Source organism: Sapajus apella, unplaced genomic scaffold (assembly GCF_009761245.1).
Source record: "Sapajus apella isolate SASKATOON/1434 unplaced genomic scaffold, GSC_monkey_1.0 scaffold40, whole genome shotgun sequence".
In the NCBI taxonomy this organism is placed as follows: Eukaryota; Metazoa; Chordata; class Mammalia; order Primates; family Cebidae; genus Sapajus; species Sapajus apella.
The window spans coordinates 5,417,895-5,441,102 of NW_022436980.1; the positions used below are offsets into that span (position 1 = coordinate 5,417,895).

The window sequence follows — 23,208 nt, forward strand, 5'->3', positions numbered from 1 at the left end:
CAGTTATATTGGATAGCACAACAGTTACTGTAAATGTGCTGTTCCTTTTCTATCTTGAGGATACCCATGTTGAATAATAAAAAATAATTACACAAAGAGAGCAGAAATGAGACTGTGATATACTTATACTCACAAGCTCTGTGGCCTAAGATAAGTCATTTAGGTTCTCTTGCTTCTGTTTTCTTATTTGTAAAAAAGGGCAATGATACCCCCTCATCATAGGATCATTGTGAAGCTTAAACAAGAAGCTCCATGTGGAGCGTTTAGCAGAAAGCCTGGCACAAGATAAGTAAATGTTATCTGTATTTTTATCATCGTCGGTATTATTGTTGCTATTGTAATTATTCTATGGCGAGGGCCTAATAAGTGAAGCCAGACCAAAGACTGAGTAATTCAAAGCTATCGAATATGCATTAGGTTGGCTTCACATTTTAATTAAGGCTTGAGTTAATATTAGAAATATAGAGTCACCATTGTGTCTGTGAGGAAGCCTCGATTAATTATAGAAGCTCAATAAACATACAGGGCATGTGATATATTCATATGGATTTATTCCAGATAGATGGCTTTGGGGTGCAGCTGGAAAAAGCAGCTTTGCTTCGATTTCTGGGTTGCCTGTAACAGTAGCAGTGGCCACTCAGGGCTTCAAGAGACGCTCTCACAGCCTCCTGAATGACTGCCCCCCTCCCCCTGCAAGTGACAGGGGGACAAATGGCTGCTGTCTCACCACACATCTCCTTTTCCCATCTCCTCCACCCTCTGCCAGCCCACCAGGCACGTGCCAACAATGAGCTGCCTGCCTCACTGGGATGCTCAGCTCCATTAATAAGCCCTGGAAGGCTGATAATTGGGGATTCGTGGAGCCTACAGTCTTTCAGTAAGCCAGGTTGTTATGGAAACCAGAGGCAGACCTCCATGTCCATATTATTGATCCTAAACAAAATAAAAGTGGGGAGTTGGAAAGAATCATTTCAATCCATCCTCTCCCCTGCCCCTCCCAGCCCCCATCATTTTATTTTAGAAGTTCACTACCAATTTTCACACAAGAGAATTCACAACTCTTCTCTCTTTTGGTTTCCTTCTCAGCACTCCCCCACCCCTTCCTTAATTACAGCTGACTGTTTTGTCACCTCTAGCAGAAAAATCAGCTGAGCAGGGTACCAAAGGAACACCAGAGTAGACACTCTAAATCGAATTTAACACCATAGCAGTAATGCTGTTTGAGCCAAGAAAATCAGCAATGAATATCAATGTGCTTTCCTCATCATTAAAGTAATAATAAATAATAATTGGACAGGATTTTTTAAATGGTCTCAGAGTCTCCCCATGGCTCTTAATACCTTTTGTTCTGTAGCAAGACGGCCAAGCCACCACCCACGATGAATCCCACGATGAATACAGGCACCCCGTGTGTTGAAAACGGGACCCAGCTCTCAAACCGTCAGAGAAAAGGGCGTCATTTCCTTGGACTACTTTTAAAATTTAGCTGACAATCTTCGTACAATAAAAATCCAATTACTCCTTTTGGTTAATAAATTCAGGCATGATGCCAGGAAGACAGCTGACTCGGAGGCCTAGAGAGAGCACTAAATGAATCCAGCCTAGAGGCTACTGTGGGCCCAGAATCGCCACGTTGGTCTCTATGCTGAAAAGACCAGGACACTATTGTTTCTTGCTGAACTTCCCATCTCATCCCAGCAGAGGGCACCAATGTAATTCTGTTCCCAGCTGTGGCGGCTGCTTGGAAGGCAGGCATGTCACTCCGGGAAGAAATGACCCCAGACAAACCGCATAGCAGTGCAACAGGAACAACTATTGTGATTGGGTCCTACTTTGAAGTTAATCCTAAATCAAGTTTTATTTTTTGGTCTTTTAGATATGACCAAAAACTCAGTCTAAAATTAGATTGTTAAGTCTCTTTAACAAATAAGCCGAAAGTATTGTCTTTGAACTGAATTCATAAGTGTGGATTGTGCTTTGTGTACACTTCATAGAGACATCAGAGTCATTCTGGGAGCAAAACTAATGTGGTGAAGTAAAAACTTTAACCACCCGCTATTTGCTGTTGGACCAAAACTGAAAACTTCTGACCACTTCAAGGTCCAACATGCCCTACCCTCTCCTCACTAACACAAACTACTAAGGCCAGTATCCTCACCAGTGCTTCATCATAATGCTCATTTCTTTTCTTCAGACCCTACCTGCTATCCTGGTCTCTGAATTCTTTTGCCACAACTGTAGACTGCAGTTTGCAAGCAGTCACAAACTTACCTTGTTCTGTACTGTCCTGAGTCTTTTTGTTTCTGCTTTAAGGGCCTTACTTTTCTTTCCATCCAGACTGTAACATCCATGACAACAGATGTCACTTTTATAATCTACATCCCTCACAATGCCTGTGTAGTACTGAAATTAAACCTATTAATAAGTACAAATTAATTGAATGACAGTAGAATATACCCATTGCGACATCTGGGTTTTTCTCCTCTATTCTGATGCTAACTCATTGTGGGACCATGAACAGATCACGCAACCTGAATCCCAGAACATGGTTCATTGTTCGTTAAAACACAGGCAGGCACAACTTCTCCTGGAGACTGTTCAAGCACAGTGGATCATAATATTTTCGTGCAGTGGTCCCAGTAGAGTATCTGATGAAAGACAGGGTCATTTTGCCAAGGATATCATCCATACGCACACACGGTATATATAACGTGCTGCAGATAATCTTAGGAGATTAAAGGACCCTCTTAAACCCTATCCAGTTCCCAGGCCTAGGCAATTTTTAAGTTTCCTTTTAGGTCTAAAACTGTAGGACTGAAATCCAAGATGTGACAAGTTATAGCTGGTATCAACCTGGAAAGAGTGTGTTAGCTATTTCCCTTAAGGTATCCCAACCTTTTCTATTGAATCCCTAGATTGCAGTTTCTGAGGGACCAATTACACGAAGCCCAAATTAATCGTAACATCACTACCTGGTGGCCTTGCCTGACTTCCAGGCTCAATCATTACTGATAATGTAAGGACTCGGTAATGTTGCTGAGCTACAAGGTAGGCCAAATAGAATAGTCTCTGACTCCCAGAAGGGACTGCAAACATTATGTGTCTCTCTTGCTGGCCATAAATCATGTCCTATTTGCACGTTTAATTTCCATCATAAAATCAGTTGTAATACAAAGAAAAAAAAAAAGTTTCCCAAAAGCTTCAACTGAAAGGAACAGGAACAATGGCGACTCTCTATTAGGCACTTACTATGTGTTCAATAAAATACCAAAATAGACCTTTTTTACACATGATCTACTTAATACCGACAACCCCCAAGTTCAGCAATGAGGATCTTTTATTTCACAATGACAAAGCTTGTGTTGAGTTAATGGCAAGAGCTGGTTAGGGACTGGGCCATTGATTCAAACATAGATAGGTCCGATTCCAAGACCTCTCTGATATTTCTCCTGTGCTGCAGGTCTTCAAGGAAGAGACTTGGCTAAATTACTGGTTGTTGCAATTCTGTCTATTTTTGCAGTATCCGTTGAATAATACATTTGTCTTTTGTATTATTTTGAATACAAAATAGTAATTTGAAATACTTTACTTTGGGTCACCAAAAAACCATTGTTCTCTTTATTTGCTGGATGAAATAATTTCCTCTGCTAACTATTTCACCTATAGGAAGAGGACAGATTATCCATGCTTTTACCATTTTCGATATAAAGATTTGCCCAGAGGGTCTTCGTACGGGGAGAGGAGAGTATGAGGTTGAAGAGTGATTATTTCAGATTATCAGAAGAAAACTAAGGCAAAATGATATTAATTGAGGACCTACTCTGTACCTGGTTCTTTAAATAAATATGTTACTTCATTAAATCCTCACCCACAACTGCTTAAGGGAAACATTTTAATCTCCATCTTATAGACGAAGACACTGAAGATCATACAAATCATTAAAACCATGCAGTGAGGAACCTGGCGTTGAGCCTAGGACTGTCCAATTCCAAGACTGTTTCTCTATGAGGTGTTCAAAGTAAAAAATGTTTCTGAAACATGCCTTGTAATCTGAAACTTAGTATCAAAATAGACCTGCGTTTAAAGTTGTGAGATAATGAAACTCAATCCTTTTCTTTTCCTGTCTGGAAGCAAGCAGAGACAATGTCTCTTGGTTTGTTGAGGCAGCGCTGGCTGCGGACCGATGCTGCAGAAGGGCTCAGACAATCATGGGCAGGGGGTGTAAGGGGGTCTCTCCTAGGGGAGCTGTGCCCCATCTGCTACTTAGATCTGCTCAAAGACAGAAAATCCATTTGCTAAGGAACACTTTAACTCCTGCTGTTTGTGAAGCCGAGAACAGAGAGCGCTAGTGCTGGAAGATCCCGTAAAACCATCTTCTTTTACCAGCAAGGAAGGTAAATTGGCCTTGGCCACGGCCAGAGAGCTTGTCAGAAGCAGAGCTACTGGAAAACCACTTCCATCTCTTGGTACCCAGCTCAGTCTTCAGCACCCCTTCAGTCCTGATTCCCACTTTTTCGCCTATTACCCTGCATCCTCTTTTCTACCCTCTCTTCTTTCTCCACTTTGCCCTTGCTTATTCTTTCTGCCTCCCCTGATCAATTTCTGGTCCCCTTCTGCTTTTTCTCCCTCTATATTTTTTCTCCACTTTCTACCCCATTATTCTTCCCTTCTACTCTCCCTTTTCTCTATAGGAAGTGAAGAATCTCTATCCACAACCCCATCTCGTTCCTCCTAAGGGCCCACCTTCCTTTTTCACATTCTGACCAATTTTCCCTCTGAATCAAATATCCTCATTCAGACTCAGAGTGTCTGGGAGCCTGGGAGATACTTAGAAATAGGTCATGGAAAAGAAGTTGCTGATGTATAAAATTCCAAAGAACTGGGCTGCAAGCAATAAAAATGGACACTTGCCTGAAAAAGTCTCAGCTTTTCTTGTGGGGTTTCAAATTTGAAAACTTAAATGGTTCTTTTCCTTTCAAGCTGTTTATGAAAAGAAATCTCTCCATAGGTGAAATCCATATTATTGGCCAGTCAGTGGATGTCTATGGAGAGCCTTCTATGCGCTGTGCTCTATTCTGAGCACTGGGGTACTGTGCACCCTTCAAGGAAAGAAAAGTCTACTGAGAGGGAGAGAAACTGAAACAACACAGATAAACACAGTCGTTTTAGGCACTAACAATGCTACGGAGAAAATAAATTAGGTAATGTGATGTAATTGATGGCATTGGTAGGGGTGGTGCCGTTCTGACCAAATAGGGAAGTCTTCTCTGATTAAGGGGCATTCAAATGGAGACCTGAGTGCTAAGAGGCAAGGGCTAAGAGGTGACCATGGGAAGTTCAAGGGAGAAAGCAAGTGCAAAGGCCCTGGGACAGGAGCAAGCTGTACGCACTCAAGAGACCTTAAGAGAGCTATTAGGGCTAGAGAATAGAGAAGAAGGGCAGAGTAGAAGGACATGTTATCAGAAAGCTAAGATGTGAGATCACATGAGGCCTCACAGACTGTGGAAGTAAGTTAGATTGTATTAAGGTTGCAGAAAGTTGGCAAGCATTGGGAGGTTTCATGTAGGGCATTGATATGAACAAATAAAAATTCACAGCTTTGTATGAGTGTTTTTTAGAACAGTCTACTTGAATTTATAAGGAGTCAAAGCCCCCTCAAACCCTAAGCCTAAAATGAGCACGGCATTATGGGACCTATCCCTTTTACTTAGCTGAGTTGTGTCTCGTTGGGATGTTAATCACTGAAGAGGCATTTAGGATGTCAGTTTGTGAAGTCAAATAAAGAACTGGCCCCATTGCCCACGCATGTTTCCCTTTGGGGCATTTGCTTCAACATAGGCACAAACAGCTATTGTCCAGTAGAGCTAAGGAGTAGGAGAAAGAAAGGTGACAGAATTTTTTTAATTTTTGAGACTGATTTTGGGCTTTACCCTTCCAGAAATGTTATTTCTGTCTGTATTTCAAATTGTATAGATAGAACTTTTTAAGTAGTATCCCATCAGAAGGAATGCATTGTTTATACAATTATGTTGCACATTGGAGTAGAACTAAAAAATATTACAGGCAAGCTAATAAAATAAGCATTATTAGCTTGTTTTTTTAAGTTAAACAGCCAGTACCCATGGATATAATAATTTTAGTAATTTGGGGCCAGGTGCAGTGGCTTGTGCCTATAATCCCAACACTTTGGGAGGTTGAGGTGGGTGAATCACTTGAGGCCAGGAGTTTGAGACCAGGCGAAACCAACATGGTGAAATTCCATCTCTACTAAAAATCCAAAAATTTAGCTGGGCTTGGTGGCACATGCCTGTACTCCCAGCTACTCGGGAGGCTGAGGCAGGAGAATCGGTTGAAATTGGGAGGTGGATGTTGTTGTGAGCCAGGATTGTGCCACTACACTCCAGCCTGGATGATAGAGTGAGACTTCATTTCAAAAATAAATAAATAAATAAATAATTTGGTTAGTAACCCTGGGTGAGTCGTTCAAATTATATTTGTTTATGATTTGCACTGCAAGTTAAATTTTAGAATTTGAGCAGTATCTGTTTGTAAAATAAACAATTCGAGCTAAGTACAGAGTAGATGCCTACCTGAAAAGATGAGTTTTAAATTATGTTGAGTTTTAATCTTAGCAAGGTTCAAGATCTTTTGAATTTGGCCTTAAGTTTAAAACAGTAAATTTCAATTATTATTAGTTAAAATGTCAAATCAAAGTTTAACCAAGATCAGAAAACAGTTCGGTAGAGGTATAGGGGATTGCGAGATAGGACCCTACCCCTTGTTAACCTGGCCTCTGCAAAACCACCCCAGTTCCCAGAAACTGCTGCTGAGGTGCTGCTCAATGGAACTCCAGGCTCCAGCAACACAACTCAAAGTTCACAGATTGAGGGCTTTAGAAAATGATTTTTCCTTGGGATTATTATCTGTAAAATACCATTTAGAAAATAAATTTTGCATAGTTTTAATACCAAAGGAACTAATATTAAATGGAACAGGACTTAGTTACCTAAAACCACATTTGGAGGTTACTCAGACCACTCCTATCTGTGACTAAACAATAGGACCATAATATGAATCAGTTTTCTGTTGACCTTATAAGCAATACACACAATCTACTATATCATCAATATGGGTGCAATTATCCATACTCATTGTGAAGACCAGCTTACAATAAATGAGATTGACTGGCACTGACTATTTTGTTGCTGTCCACATGTAGAAAATAAGTAGCTGAGAAATTTCTTAAATTTGCATTTTTCAAACTATACTTCAGGGCTCAGAAATGATCCACTTCGAGGGTAGGGAGAGATGCAGAAAAAGAGGATTTCTGGGCATCTTCAGTCATCTCCACTTCCCCCTATCATTCTCAACCAAAGCTGCTTTGCTTTGGGGTTTTGTGTATATATTTTAAACTCATTTGAGCAAATAATGCCTAGGCTAACAATTTTGAAAATGTCTGCTTTCAACAGTTACTCACCCATCTGATTCTACCTCTGTGAAGACATTCTTCCACAATGTTCCTCCTAGCACTAAAAGCATCCTTCTCACTAAAAATTAGTATGAGGGAAGGAAATAGTCAACTCTTCCTCTGCATTAAATGTTAAATGGTTGCAAATCAATCTGAACCCTGAATTCGTCTCTGAAAAACCAGCTGAGAAGAACCATTGCCTTCATCAACATGTCTATTTTTAAATTTTCCTTCTTTTCTCATGAAAGAACATAATAATTTTCAAACTATGTTAATCATGAGAAAGAGGTTTTAGGAAAATTCTAAAATTTAATATTTTGGGTTCCAAGATTTGAGAATTTTACATCTGATAATTACTTTTAACTCATGTTTAAAGTTCTTAAGTATCCATTTTATTATAACTTCACAAATGTAAGAAATTACGCACTTTTCTTTAAAAAAAGATAAAAAGCCTGCCAATGCATTGAAAAGATAGATACAGCTCAGAACAAATTTTGAAGACAATGTACGCATTCCTTCAGCAGCAATTGTTTTTCTAATTCAGTACAAGAATACAAATTCTAAACTTTACTTTTTTTCCCTTAAATTTAGCAAGTGTACAATGCTCAACAGGAAAGACTGCAAATGTTGAAAATACTTCTCATTCCATGTACATATATATGCCATCACATATATATGCACATAACTATGAGATTTTACAAATGGATATTTATATGCTTCTATACAGATACATTTGGAAGTTGATAATTACTATTCCTAGTATTTTAGAATTATCAAAATAAAATTAATCAAATTGCTAAAAATACAATGATTTGGGGTATGCTGGAGCTGACCAACATTGGCTGCTGAGAGCAAGATATTAGCACCTCTTTCCAACTGCTTATTTGGAAATAACAGGTTGGTAGTCTGAAATCAGCTAGGATGGGAGTATTTATATCATAAAAATTGGCAAAAACTACAAATAAAGGCTTTTAGAGTCTTCCTTTATTTTTTGAAGAGCCAGTTTACCAGAATGCCGCTGCAAATAACTGATAAAATCATAATGAATGGTTTACACCTTTGTGGCAAGAAAAAGAAAACTAACTTGTATCTTCCAATAAAGGCCAGGTTCTCCTACGAATCTATTATAATTAAAACACCAGTATTAAAGGAGGAGATAGGAGGAAATAAAAAATCTTCCATCCCCGGTTTTCCTTCTAAAAGGATTTGATTACACTAACGGGGAGAATGCTTAAACCACATTACTGAACTCTGCACTTTCTTAGCCCTTTAAACTGGAATAGAATTTCACAAAGTGGGGCACTTTTCTGTCTTTTTACGAAATATATGAGGGTTAAGTTGCAGTTTTTGTGTGGGGAAGAATCCCTTCACCCTCCCACCACAATGTCCCTTATGGTTTGTAGTCTAAATAGCTCACAGCTCGTACACAAATTACGTTTACATTAAGGAGTGGGAAAGACTGTTTACTGGTCAGTGTCCCAAAACTGTTGGTTTGGGAACACATTAACAATTCACCTTATAGTGGGGCAATAGCAGGCTCAGTAGACTCTTACACACCTTGCAAAGATTACTTAATTGTGTCATATGAGGAAAAGAAGCCAAGGAACCTGGCAGATCATTTCTTCCCTGGGTGTTCCTGTCACACACTGGCAAGGGCCACCCACAGGTCATTCATGTGGTTGGAGTGAAATTAATCACCTGCTTTCAGTAGAGAGCAACCGTGACCTCCTCTAGTTCTCAATATGTTTCTGAGTATAATGCCATACGCTTACACTGGTCTATGAAGACCTAAATGGTTTGAATTCTGGCAACCTCAGGGATGACTTATGGGCCCCGGTGACAACCAGACTTTCCAGTGAGCTTCTGTATTCATTCTCCTAGGTCGGTTTAGGATTTTCTCTGCTGCATAATATTATATACTCAAATTATTGTCATAGATTCAGGAAATTCAATAATAAACAACACAGATATGGAGCTACTTTTTCCACTGAAGGTTAAATAGCTGCTGCAGAATTATGACCTGAATCAATTTATTTGTATGTGTGTGTTAATTTGTAGGAAAGGTGGTTTCTCAAGTTTTTAAATAAATGATATCCCTTTTCATTGGATATATTTTATCCTTTAAGATTCAACTGAAGCAACCTCTACACCAAGAACTCTTTCTGGACAATATTCCCCTAATTAGCCAAACCAGGATTTTTAGGCACTATAAATTTCATCTTATATAGCTTTAGCCCCAACTCCTAGCTCTCCCCAACCCATTGCAGATTCACAAACATGTCCTGGTTACATGACCAGCAGAGAAAGGACCATTACTCTTCACACACACCCTCAGAGAGACAAGGGGTGTTCCTGGAGCCATTCTTTACTTCTTTTTGGTCTGAAGGGTGAAGAAAATGTGGAACTCACCATTCTTCCAGATTTTCCTTACAGCCTAAACTCTTGGGTAGCCCTTTCCCTACATCGAGTGTGTGTGTGTGTGTGTGTGTGTGTGTGTGTGTGTGTGTGTGTGTGTGGTTTACATATGTGTCTGGAAATTGGCAGAAGGGTATACTTCAGGCATGGATACAGTGCTTAAACATATCTAAATTATATTATTCACTTTGTCATACACCAGGAAAGAGAACATTTTTTTCAAGGCTGTAGAAATGTTCACCTTCACTTTATCTGAGAGACACACGCATTCATCATGCACCAGTGAGAAGGGACTATTTTATGTAAGTTGCTTCTGGTTTCTATTCCAAATTCCAAAAGATTCTAATAACTTACACTGGAAAAATAAAACAAAACAGGAAAAAAAAAGCTTTCAAAAGTTATTTCACTGTATATGTGCCACCACAAAAGAACATTTATATTGAGTGTGATTTACAAAGAAAGGTGAAAAGCCTTCCTGGAATACTTTCTTCCCCTGAAGATATCTTAAGAACTGGACAAGGAAGATGTGGCACATATACACCATGGAATACTATGCAGCCATAAAATACTATGAGTTTGTGTCCTTTGTAGGGACATGGATGAATCTGGAAACCATTATTCTCAGCAAACTGACACAAGAACAGAAAATCAAACACCGCATGTTATTACTCATAGGCGGGTGTTGAACAACAAGAACACTTGGACACAGGGAGGGCAGCATCACATACTGGGGTCCGTTCAATGGGACTAGGGAAGGGACAGCAGGGGGTGGGGAGGTTGGGGACGGATAACATGGCGAGAAATGCCAGATATAGGTGACAGGGGGATGGAGGCAGCAAACCACCTTGCCATGTAAGTACCTATGCAACAACCCTGCATGATCTGCACATGTACCCCAGAATCTAAAGTACAATTAAAAAAAAAAAGAACTATAGTTTCCCTTCCAAGTAGAATGGTGTGAGTTGATCAAACTGAGATATTTTAATTCTTGCAATCCTCTGATTTGTGATTTGGAGATTAAACATGTTTGAGAATTGCTGAGTAATCACATCTAACTTGTATATCCTTTTCTTGGGACGTTTGATAACCCAATTCAAACACTCATGCCTGTTAGCCAATTTCACTAGTGGTCGAAGATCCAACTATTGTGAATGTAGAGTTAGAAAAATACAATTTGAAGAGATTTGTATTAGCTTATCCATATAATATTTTATGTTTTAATGACAGTCTACTGATAAAATTTTAAAATGCTTATCAGATGTCTATCAGATGTATCCATTGCTCTACATAAGCATCCAGGGTTTTATTAACTCTTGAAGCTGTTTAATTACTTTAATGAAATAAAAGCATATAAAAATACGCTGATAACGATTCAGTGTAAGAGAGAAATGAGACTATTGGTAGCAAATTATGGCTGTCTATAGGCTATAGCCGCCTTAGCTATTATAGCTATAGTTTTTCATCCTGAGTCAGAGTTAGGAGGATTATGAATCAGAAGTCCAGTCATATCAGAAAATATCATTTTTTAACTCTTTATATTCAATCTCAAGCATAAGATGGGGTTAGAAGCCTCTACTGAGAGGTCTAGTCTAATAATAAACTTTCTTAGGATTGACTCTTCCTAGATTCTTTGCCCCTCTATCTAAACTTCCCTACTATCAGCCCCATCCATTAAACCCATTATCTAATAGTTAAGAGAATTAGGGACTACACAAATGTGAGGATGGTTAGCTAAGAAGCAATATGCCCATACTTCAAAGATGCCTCCTTAGTCTACCATCGCAAACTTACTGCACGTGTGTGTGTGTGTGTGTGTGCGTGTGCATATGTATGTAGAGAAAAAAGAAAAATATTTTATGAATTTGTGTCAATATCTGAAAAATTGTCTACATTTTGAGAAATATTATTTAATTTTTAGTTCCAAATATAGTTTCACAACTTTAAAATCAGGGAAGGAACATGCCTTTCTGTTTTTAGTTTCTTTTATGAGATAATGGTAACAATTTAATATAAGCAATGAAAGAATGAATGAATGGCCTCAATAATATGAGCCTTTGACTCTGCAACACATTCCTTTATCTTGTCTTTTGTCTGCTTACTTTTTTTAACTAAAGATTTAATGAAAGGGCCAGGCATGATGGCTCACACCTGTAATCCCAGCGAGGCCAAGACTGAGGTCAGGAGTTTGAGAACAGCCTGGCCAACATGGCAAAACCCCGTCTCTACTAAAAATACAAAAATTAGCTGGGTATGGTGGTGGCTGCCTGTAATCCCAGGTACTCAGGAGGCTAAGGCAGGAGAATCACTAGAATCCAGGAGGCAGAGGTTACAGTGAGCCAAGATTGCACCACTGAACTCCAGCCTGGGCAACAGAGTGAGACTCCAACTCAAAAAAAAAAAAAAAGTTAATGATTGTTTTCTAATTTGCCTCTTCTATTATGTTCTTTAATATTTTAGTTATAGAGATACCAGGTCCTTTGGAAATGCACTTGCCAAATGGGGGTAAACTAAACAAGAATATTAAACAGGATACTAATTCTGATAAGCTAAACGTAGGGTAGCGATCGCCTACAATAAAATGACTTTCCTCTGATTGAGATATGAAAATTTTAATTTCTAATTTTCAGATCCTCCTGGCATAACTCATGTATTTGATGGAATCAGTAATACACCTGTTAAGAACAATTGATTTCAACTGATCTTTATAGCTCTCTCAGGTCTAATAAAACAGTACTTGTTAGATTTGAAATACAAATCTAACACTCAGAACTACTTTAATATCCCCAATAATTCTGGGGTGATGGGGCTGTGGGAGAATTATGATCAGGAATTATGATAGTTACTGGATATCCATCTGTAAATGCAATCCCTAATAATTCCCAGAAAAGGGTCTGGAATATCCAATTATCCAAAGAAGAGAGATGTTCTTATATTATAACACATTGTTGGGATCCTTAGACATTTCTCTTCTCTTTGTTTCTTCTGGAATAGCACTTGGATAAATGTCAGGGTTCAACATTGCTAGCTGCCAACAATGATTAAGTGCCATAGTTACTCTAAAGGTAAGGCTTCTCCTTGTAAAAAGGAAAGGGAAAATTACACTACTACATTACTACCACAGAGTGGTTATGATGATTAAATGGAACAATCTCCACAGAGCACTCAGCACAGGGCCTGGCAGTTAATAGATGCTCATTAAGTGCTACCTATTATTAGTCTTTTGTATTTTTACCTTTGAAAGAAGACCTTAAAAACCAACTATAGTAGTCCCTTTTCCTAAGGATGAGATAAATGAGGTCCAGAGAAGCAATGACTCACCTAAAATCTCTAGAAACTCACATCTGGTTGGTAGAAATATTGAGACTAGAACCCTGGTCTCTTTATTTCAGTTCAAAGTTCTTTTCCCTGCATTGTATTACAGGGCAAGTAGAACAGAGAATATCCTAGTAATGTCCTGGTTGGTATTTCCAATAGCATCAGATCATCACAACAGCTAAGATAAAAAGAAAGTGCAGAAACTGAGATGAAACATAACACCTTAATAGATGGAAAGAACTGTAGGGCTACAGTTAAAGTGAGGATTTAGAGTTCTGTCAGTTAGGCCCTTGTTTTGTCACTGAGTGTATTTGTGGGCAGAATACCCATCTGCTTTGTCTCTATTCTTGCAATATAAAAATAGAAAGAAAAATATTATCAAATGACATTGGGATGTTGTCAAGAAAAGCCAATAAAAATGATTACTCTAGCAATATAAAAGTGCTCCATAAAAGCTTAATAATCAACAGTATTTAAGAGGTATACCACTGAGTATCTGACAGGGTGCCCATGTTTTATAAATAGCATTTATGGACTTCCGCAACCAAAATTTTTATTCTCTGTGAGCAGTCGATAAATTTAGGAAATGGTTGAAACCACATTTCAAATCAAAACTGCTCAGGAGTCACCCTGCCAAATGGGTGTAAATATCCTTGGAAAATCTCACATCTAACACACAGGTTAGTAGAAGTGGACATATCTTTTGGAAAGCTGAAAAATAGATGATTACCTTGGGCCTTAGGGAAAATATTGTTCTGGGAAACATAAACAATTTTTTTAATCCAGAAATATGAGCTTGGTATTTCATTTTCTTGCACACAATTATTCTGGAAATTATAAACTTTGCACCTATTAATTTTGTTAATAATTTGAGTATCAGGACACACATTATATAAAACATTTTTTAGTAAGCAGCAGGCTGCATCTTGGCCCCTGAAGCACTGCTTCATATATATTTTGTCCAAAGTGCATTGGCATAGAGAAGGACCCCATACCTATTTGCAGAATTTAATTGAGATTATAAATATGAATGCTTTCAATGTCATTCCCTGAACCTCATGCTACTCCCCCACTACCAAGTAAAAATTCATTAAGGTCAAAAGACCATATCTTGTTTATGTTTTGTTTTGTTTTGGTTTTTCTGAGACAGGGTCTTAGTCTGTCACCCAGGCTGCAGTGCAGTGTTACACAATGATGGCTCCCTGCAGCCTTGACCTCCTCTGGTGATTCTCCTGACTCAACCTCCAGAGTAGCTGGGACCACAGGCACATACCACCACACTCTACTAATTTTTTAATTATTTGTAGAGATGGAGTCTCCTTCTGTTGCTCACGCTGGTCTCAAACTCCTGGACTCAAGTCTTCCTTCCTCGGTCTCTCAAAGTGCTGAGATTAGAGGCGTGACCCACCACACTTAACCAAAGGACTATATCTTATTTATCTTTGTGACCCCAATACCTAGCACAGAAGAAAGTTAATATAAAGAGAAGGAAAAAAGAAAGGAAGAATCAAAAAAAAAGGAGAGAGAAAGGGTAAGAAGGAGGGAGGAACGATAAAAAAAGAGGAGGAAGAGAGGTAGGGAGACACTAAGTTAATTTTTCTATTCAGAGAATGGCAAGAGGAAACTCCTTTCTCTTTTCTTGATCATTACTGATGGCAACAATTTGCATGATGTACTGAGATCTTAAAAATAAAATGCAGCCAAGATCAACATACAGAACATCGAAAGTCACTCAGAGCAGCTACACTTCCTACTAGCATAATTTAAGGACCCTGTGGCAGCCACCCAATCAATATCACTGATTGATAGCCTTCTGAATAGGTTACCTTGGTAGTGCCATGACACTGAATATGACCACAGCAGAGTCCTCTACTGGGGAAAATCAATTGGCTACCATGGAGAAGAGGAGACATAAAACAGAATTCCTTCACTGAGCACCAATGAGCACAGTGACACTACTCAGCAGGAGATTCCCAAGGATATAATCACTAAAGGGGTCTTGAAAGTTCTCTACTCACAGCTGAATGGGGCAGTGTCCCACAGATATTTTAAACACTCGTCTTCCTCTAAAGGAAACATTATCAGAGGTGCACTGAAATGTTTTGGTCCCAGGCACGTAAAGAGTTGGGCAGACAGAGTGGCAAAGTAGGGAGAGGGTGACATACTTGGAGAATTTAAAACAATGACAATAATCAACCAACTTCAAAGGTCAAAATGCAAATGACATACACCCATAACAAACAGGTTGGCAATAAATAATAAAAGAAGGAAAATAAATAACATTTATAATTCACGAAACATTTCCATAGGTATTAAAGTAATAATCATATCTGATCTAAAATGTTTAAGCCTGGTATTGACAGAAATTATTTTTAGAGTCTCTCTTTGTACATATTTTGCCCCTTAACCCTATTGCACCCTCTTAGAGTATTTCTCTATGACCCTCCAGGCAGCCATAGAATCCTAAAGCAACCAATGATAGCCACGCATTTCCAAATAGTACAGCACAGTGGAAAATGCTGCCACTTTAACTCAGATTAAAATGAAATACAGTGGAAGGTAGAGGAAATGCCGTATAGGGCACCTGGGAATTTGGACCTGATATGATGTGATAGATCTCCTTGTCATCTCTACCTTCTGTGATCCCATGCGATTCATCACAGCAGGGTAATTTGTGCTTGTCACATAGAGCAGCCAAGGCTAATAGATACCTCAATCCAGAGAGAAAAGATGGGCAGCATTTCAGAATCTAACCAAAGGGACCAATACCTATCCAACTCTAAGAAACAATGTAAATTGCACTTTATGATTACCTTCAAGTTGAACTTCACCTATGCTTTCAATCACCTTTGAATGCACATAATAAAGTCTGATTAATTAAGATATTTTTCAGTCAGAGTTTGTAACATTTAGGGCAGAGAAGACTGCTGTTTGTTTTCACTGACCAGACACATTTTTAATCAAATAAGTGAATAGAGTAAGCAAAGCTGCAGGAGAAATATATAAATGAGTGAACAAGTTATTATCTATAACTTAAATTTTATAAATTTATATCCAATATTTGATACTTGTTGACCACTTACTACATAAAATATGTCATTAATTCATTTGGAGTTATCATACCCTGAAAAAAAAATAAAACTTAATTTATTTAAAAATACATATCAGACGTTTTACTGATTCAAGAAGTCCTTCTATCAATCCAAATCACTTGTGTATACCTAAAATCATATAAGTTCTCTGTTTCTCACAACTTTAGAAATCCCAGTTTAAAAATATGGTCTGTGCCATGTCAGATATGTTCTGTATGTAAAACCATGATTAATTTCTAAGATTTAGGAAAATGACACAGTAGGTAACTTGTCTATATGCAAAGTGATTTCCAGACATCATATCTGAGGCTCAAACCTTAAATCTAAAGAACAGTAGCTAAGTTTTGCTTTGCTGAGTAAATTAAAACCCACGTCCCACTTTTTAACACATGCCTTACCTTTTCCAGGGAAAAATTCCCATCTTCTAAACCTCAGTGTCTGGCCCCTGGGACAGTTGTGTGGTTAGAATAAAGATTCAAAATGAATCACTGGTAAAAAAGAAGCATGTGATTTATCCAGAGCTGGAATATGCTAATAACAATGTTAATTAATGTAATCTGGCATCTTAGTCACAGAATTTTAGGGATAAGATGAAAAAAGAAGACCTAAAATATCTAGAATGGTCACCTGCCATATTGTGGTATCTAATTTTGGAGAAACGTGTATCAAGGTAAACGTCCAATCATTACTTTCTCAATCTGACGCTCAGATGCCAAACCATTTCTCAGACCACTCTCATGGAGTAGGTTTTCTCCCAGGGAGCACACTGCGGTTCAGTCCATATTTGAACCCTTGGATGACAAACATCATTGGTTAAACCCAGGTGCTTGTAAAGGAGTAAATCCAATCTTTTAAATGGATACAGAAGAAACTTTATCTTTGAGGATCATTGAGTATCTATGAATACTTGAGGCTGGGTCATATTGGACTAGAGAAAGATCATGGAAACTGCTTGCCTCCTTTACCACTGTGGATGTATTGGGGTGAGGGAGGGATCTAGTCTTTAGGGATGAAGCTCTGTTAAATTGATTTTGCTCTGGGAATATTCTATTCCAATTCTGCACAATTGAGCAGTAATAGTGAAAACACTCCAACTTTCAAGTTACAGCTCCAAACTGAAGAGAATCCAGTACCTTTTTGTAATCATAGGAACCCTCAATTATTTATGCATATTGTAGAAAGTTGTGTCTTCAATAATAAAATGATTATTTATGTTTGACTTCACAGCATGTTCTGTATTGGGGGTTTTTCTTTGTTTTTGGCAACATCAACAGACTTATTTTCCTAATTATGTTTGACCCCAATTAATGTAACAATTAACATTCTCTGAGGATACCCACATATACACACACTACTCACCAACTGATGGTGGAGAGAATGCCCAGAAACATATTGTGAGATAGGGAAGGGTGGTCTGAGATTATACTTTTGCTGCCAGCAATTCATACACTAGATAATCTGGATCAAGAAGAGGTTGGCTGTATTTATACCAGGCATTTTCTAGAGCCAAATAATCACATTAGCTAATTCCCATCCATAAAATATATCTATCGTCAGTAATTACGTATTAAACTAAGTCTATCCGCACACAGAATACTTTTTTAAAGCAGTTTTATCTAGCTCGACTGCATATATCAATCCAATTAAGATAACTGCCAGATTTTTCTAGTACTGGCTGCTACATAGACCTGCTTCAGTCCTCTCTCAGGCTTAGAGATTTTTGGGAATGTAACCTTAGCTCTTAGTCCTGCCACTTTGGGAAATTAAGCCCAGCTTCCCTTGATTTCTGGAAAACACCTTCTAGACTGTTTCCTCTCCCTTGATAACCCAAGTGGCCCGGCTTTTTGAATAGCAACTCCCCTCCCCATCTACCCACTGCATCTGACCCTTGAGGTTGCTCACCTATCTTCTCTTCGGCTTGGCTGCTCTCCCCAGTCTCCGTTGGAGGCTGGGCTGTTGCCTTGGCAGCAGCATCCTCTGCAGCAGGGGTGGTGGCAGCAGCAGCAGTGACAGCAGCAGGCACATCGGCTTGTTTAGGCTCCTCCTTGGCTGGGGCATCTTCGGCCTTGGAGGACGGCGAGTTATCAGTGGAAGCTTTAGTGGCACTTTCTGTCTCAGCTGAGCCAGCCTTCTCCTCTGAGGATGCAGGAGCCTGAGGGGCTGCCTGCTCTGTGGCAGCATCACCCTCCCCCTTCTTCTCCTCAGAAGGAGTTTCTCCTGCTTTGCCGGTCTCATCAGGCTTGGAGCCAGTGGCTGGGGCTGCTTCGGTAGTAGTGGGGCCTTCTCCCTTCTTCTCTACCCCATCGGCAACAGGGGCTTCATCCTTCTTCTTACTCGCATCAGCCTCAGCAGCTTGGGCATCATCCTTCTTCTCTCCTTTGAGCTTTTTCCTTGTTATGTGTCCACGGAAGCTAGCCTGAATTTTGGTCGCGGCCTTATGAGCTTTATCTTCTGGTTTGATACCATCTTGTTCAATCTTTTGGTCCTCATCATTTTTTTCAACCTTTATGGAGAAAAGAGGGGGAAAAAAGGAGAGGGCTCTAGTGATGTTCTTCTCCTTTAAATCTCAGCATTCAACAATATTTACTGAGTGATTAACTTTGTGCCAGACATTGTTTCGGTAGTTAAGAATTCAAGCCTCCTCTTTCTCCCACAGTATGGGAAATGTACTGTCCTTTGGAACCTTCCAGAATCACTGGCTTTTTTTTTTTTTTTGGAGACAGGGTCTCAATCTGTCACCCAGGATAGAGTGCAATGGCATGATATTGGCTCACAGCAACCTCTGCCTCCCAGGTTCGAGCAATTCTCCTGCCTCAACCTTCCCAGTAGCTGGGATTACAGGCGTGTGCCACCATACCCAGCTAATTTTTATATTTTCAGTAGAGACGGGGTTTCACCATGTTGGCCAGGCTGGTCTCAAACTCCTGACCTCAGGTGATCCACCCACCTCTGCCTCCCAAAGTGTTAGAATTACAGGCTTGAACCACCTCGCCTGGCCACTGGCATGATTTCATATGTATTTCCTTTCCCCAGCTCAATGTTGCTCCATGTCAAACTTAAACTAACAATTTTTTAAGACATACTTTGACAACTCAAATCACATTTACAGGCTGGTTGAAGTGGTTTACACTTGCAATCCAAGCACCTTGGGAAGTGAAGGGAAAAGGATCACTTGAGCCCAGGAGTTCGAGACCATCCCTGGCAACATAGTGAGACCCCATCTCTACAAAATATTTTAAAATTAGCCAGGTACAGTGGCATACACCTGTGGTCCTGGCTACTTAGGAGGCTGAAGCAGGAGGATCATTTGAGCCCGGGAGGTTGAGGCTGCAGTGAGCTGCTGTTGTGTCACTGCACTTCAGCCTTAACAGAGTGAGACCCTGTCTCAAAAAAGCAAACAAGCCAGAAACAAAAACAAAAAACAATTCACATTCACCCCAGGTTTTTACTAAAGAGCTCTGAAAGATATAGGGATTTCAGGGTTTTTGAGGAGGATTTTGTATAAAATTTTATGGTTTTAAAAAGATACTATGCAAAAGACTAGTCCCCCAAGTTTTAAGCCTGATAAGGAAATTAATAAATGCAAGACAAAGAGTATAGTAAAAGTTTAAACCATAAATCCTATCAGAATTTTATGCAAAATGTAAATGAGTTCCAAGTCTTTAAGGGATTTGTTTAGAATGTGACAACATACAATGCTGGTCACAAAATAATGTCTAACTTTCTTCTGCGTGTGATCCAACATTAGTAATAAACATACCAAGCATTCAAAATCTGAATTAAAAAAGACCATTATTCCTGAATTTTAAAAAATGATGGAAACCCTGTTTCTCTTTTTGAAAAAGCAACATATATTCACTAAGTCACAATTCCTTATTCCCAAAGCAACTGGGAGCCTAAAATGTGTTTACGTTATCATCAATAGAGCCATCTTAGTACTAAAGACAAGAGACTAGCATAGATATTTACACCTTTTGATGGCAACATTTGTTGCATAATATACACTGCAAATGATTATTTCCCACATGAAAATTAAATCAGAGGATAGGAACAGCAGGTATAGTTATAGAAAGAATTGTGTAGGCAAGTACACAAATTTCTATCCAGTTCCATTATTAACCATGGTGCCCCAACATGGCTACTGATAGTCTCCATTTTTAAATCTCTTTAACTTTTGAGCATTGAACTTTTGTTCACTTTTGTGAACACTGTTCTAGGGGAAATAACAGCAGTGAACAACACAGCAACTTTCTCTCAACAGGCCACTAATAAAAGAGTGTTTATCATGTAACATGTTCTATGCCTGGTCTCATTCTTGACCTTTGCTCCAGTTTAGGAGGTAAGCTAATACAGGACAACTCAAGACAAGTTTTCCACCTGTCAAACCAGCTTCTGCTAATCATGATGTGGGACAGTTAGACATTCTTTGGACAAGCATATAGACCTCTTGCTGCATAGGACCATCAACATACCAGCGATACACAAAAGTATTTTTGAAAATGAACTACATGTAAGAGTAAAAGCAGGTTTCATAATTTTCTCAGTAAAATTCAAGTCAATTTTTTCCTTCTTCCTTAATTAGCCATGCATGCATACACGCAAAGATTAAAGGGAGTACGTAAAAAGCACTTGGGGGATGCCCATCCTGTTCCCTCCTCCACTGCTTAGTTGTCTGATGCACTACCACCTTCTCCCTATCCTGCTCCTCTTGCTGACTCCTACTCGGAGGAGCACAGCCCAGGCTGAGACATGGGAGCAGCTGTCCCTGCCAGTAGCTCTCTCCTCAGGAATGGAAGCATAACCCTGTAAAATTAACAGTTGTGAATGGAGCATGGAGCCAAGATGTTGGTAATTTATTTTACTCTACCTTGAGGATTCTGAATGAAGCACCATCTTATATTTTAGGACACCTGCACTTGGGTATTGATCCCAACTGGTTCTTTAAAACAAATACTGCTCTTTGTGAAACTAGACAAATCAATTGTTTCAGAAGGGGCAGGTGTGCACAAAAGACTCTCTAGTGACTCAAGAAAGCTAAAATTTTAGAGCTCTGTCTTTTCTTCATGAACACAAAGCATAGGGGGGTGAAACTCTTGAAAAGCTGAAAATCACAAAAAGAAAGAAGCTGAGAGTCTACATGTATAAGAAATAAACTACATGGGTAAAGAAAGGGCTATCAATTTTCTCTCTCCCTCCTCTCTCTCTCTCTCTGTCAATTTCTTAGAGCATTTGCAACTTTGATATTTTAAATGATCAGAATCTAAGCTTCTGAACACAGTATCTATGTTAAAATGACTTTTTAGAAAGGCTGAGACTAGACTAGGGTGCCAAGATTATGAGACAAAACTCATCTGAACCCAGAAGTATAAGAAATTCAAGAGAAGCAGGAGTAAGCAGAAAGGGGGAGAACCATGAAAAACAAGAGTTAGGAGAGAGAAGTAAAGCCAGGCCTACAAGAGGCAGGTACCCAAATAAGTGACTACACCCAAAGAGATGCTCAAAGTACTCCACAGGCACGTAGCTCATCCTGGAGACACTGCTGGACTTCATCATTAGAGATTTAAGAAAACCAAATTTTAGAGATTAGTTGGAAAAAAAGAAGACAATACAAGTTTTTCCAGATAGTGGTAAAGAGATAGCACACAGGGAAAGGAAAGGAGAAGAAAGGAAAAGGGAGGGGAGGGGAATGAGGAAATGAAAGAGGGGAGGGGAAGAAAGAAACAAGGCTAAGAAGAGGTCAGATTTCAGTGATTGAACAGAGACACCCAGAAATACAATTATTTCAAGTTAAAACTGGGTTTGAAGCTAGATAGCGCTGGATTGTGTTTGTGTGTCTTTCCTTTGTACTTCCAGTTGAAGTTATTAATATTCCTTAAATTACAGATTATTTCCTGGTAAAATTCTTTTCACAATACAGAACTAAAGGTAAGTGGACTGGGAGTGTATTTTGTTAGAAAAGGAGAAAGAGAAAATTTCCCAAAACTGGCTATGTGGAGTAGCCCCAGGTTCTGAGAACACTTTGACCCTTTTCCCGTTGGAAATAGAAGAGCTTACTTAAGACAAAGGACATTCAAGGCCAGAAACCAAAGACCACTCAGCACATTCACAACAATACTTTCACTTTATAAAAGGGACATCTCTGGCCCTGAAAAGTTAAGTGACTTGCCTAAATTCATACAGCAAGTGAGGGAGGCAGCAGCCCAGCTTGCATTTGACCTCAATTCTTCTCCCTTCCCACCTACATCCAAGTCCAATGTTATTGCATCACTGACCTGGAATAGGTTGGACTTACTTGTGGTAGATAGTCCATAAGGCCTCATGTCAGCATTCTTTTTCATTTATTCATTTAAAAATACTCAGCGCCTATGTTAAGCACTATACAAATGCTACTGAATGGAAGGATACTGAGTCTATCCACATAGAATCCTTTTGAAAATACACTTAAATCACATCATAGTAATTTAACAATCAGTAACTTCCCAGGAATTTGCAGTAGACATCTGATCTTACACTCATCTTTCCAAGTAAGGCTCACATTCTAAAACTGTGAGTTACAGACGGAATGTCCAGAAAGGGAAACCTGGTATCTAATGGCTAAGAAGTCAGCTCATAAATGTCACTAAAGATAGATTTATTTTTTTAAACTAAGTCTTGCCACAAATAATCTTTGTAATAAACTCTAATGTTTCTGAGGGAATTTCAAAATTATTTCATTTTTATATAGAATTGTTGATATCGGTGAATTAAGTAAAGAGGACATTCTAATGCAGTACATTGTAGGTAGGATGGGTATCATTACAAGTTATCATAAGGTTTTCGGGAAACTTTATTGCTGTGGCTTAATATGTTCTACTAATTGGTTTGAGAGCTCTGCAATTTATGAAGTCTTAAAGGAAACCAAGGAACAGGACATCCTTG

At 39.0% G+C, this 23,208-nt stretch overlaps 1 protein-coding gene across 1 annotated transcript in view; it reads right to left on the bottom strand.

The window, feature by feature from the left end:
- The window catches only part of GAP43 (growth associated protein 43), a 99,891-nt gene that overhangs the window by 27,671 nt on the left and 49,012 nt on the right, over positions 1–23,208 (bottom strand). Inside the window, exon 2 of the mRNA XM_032299007.1 lies at positions 18,193–18,793. Coding sequence (XP_032154898.1) covers positions 18,193–18,793 — 601 coding nt within the window. The remainder of the gene's footprint in view (positions 1–18,192; positions 18,794–23,208) is intronic.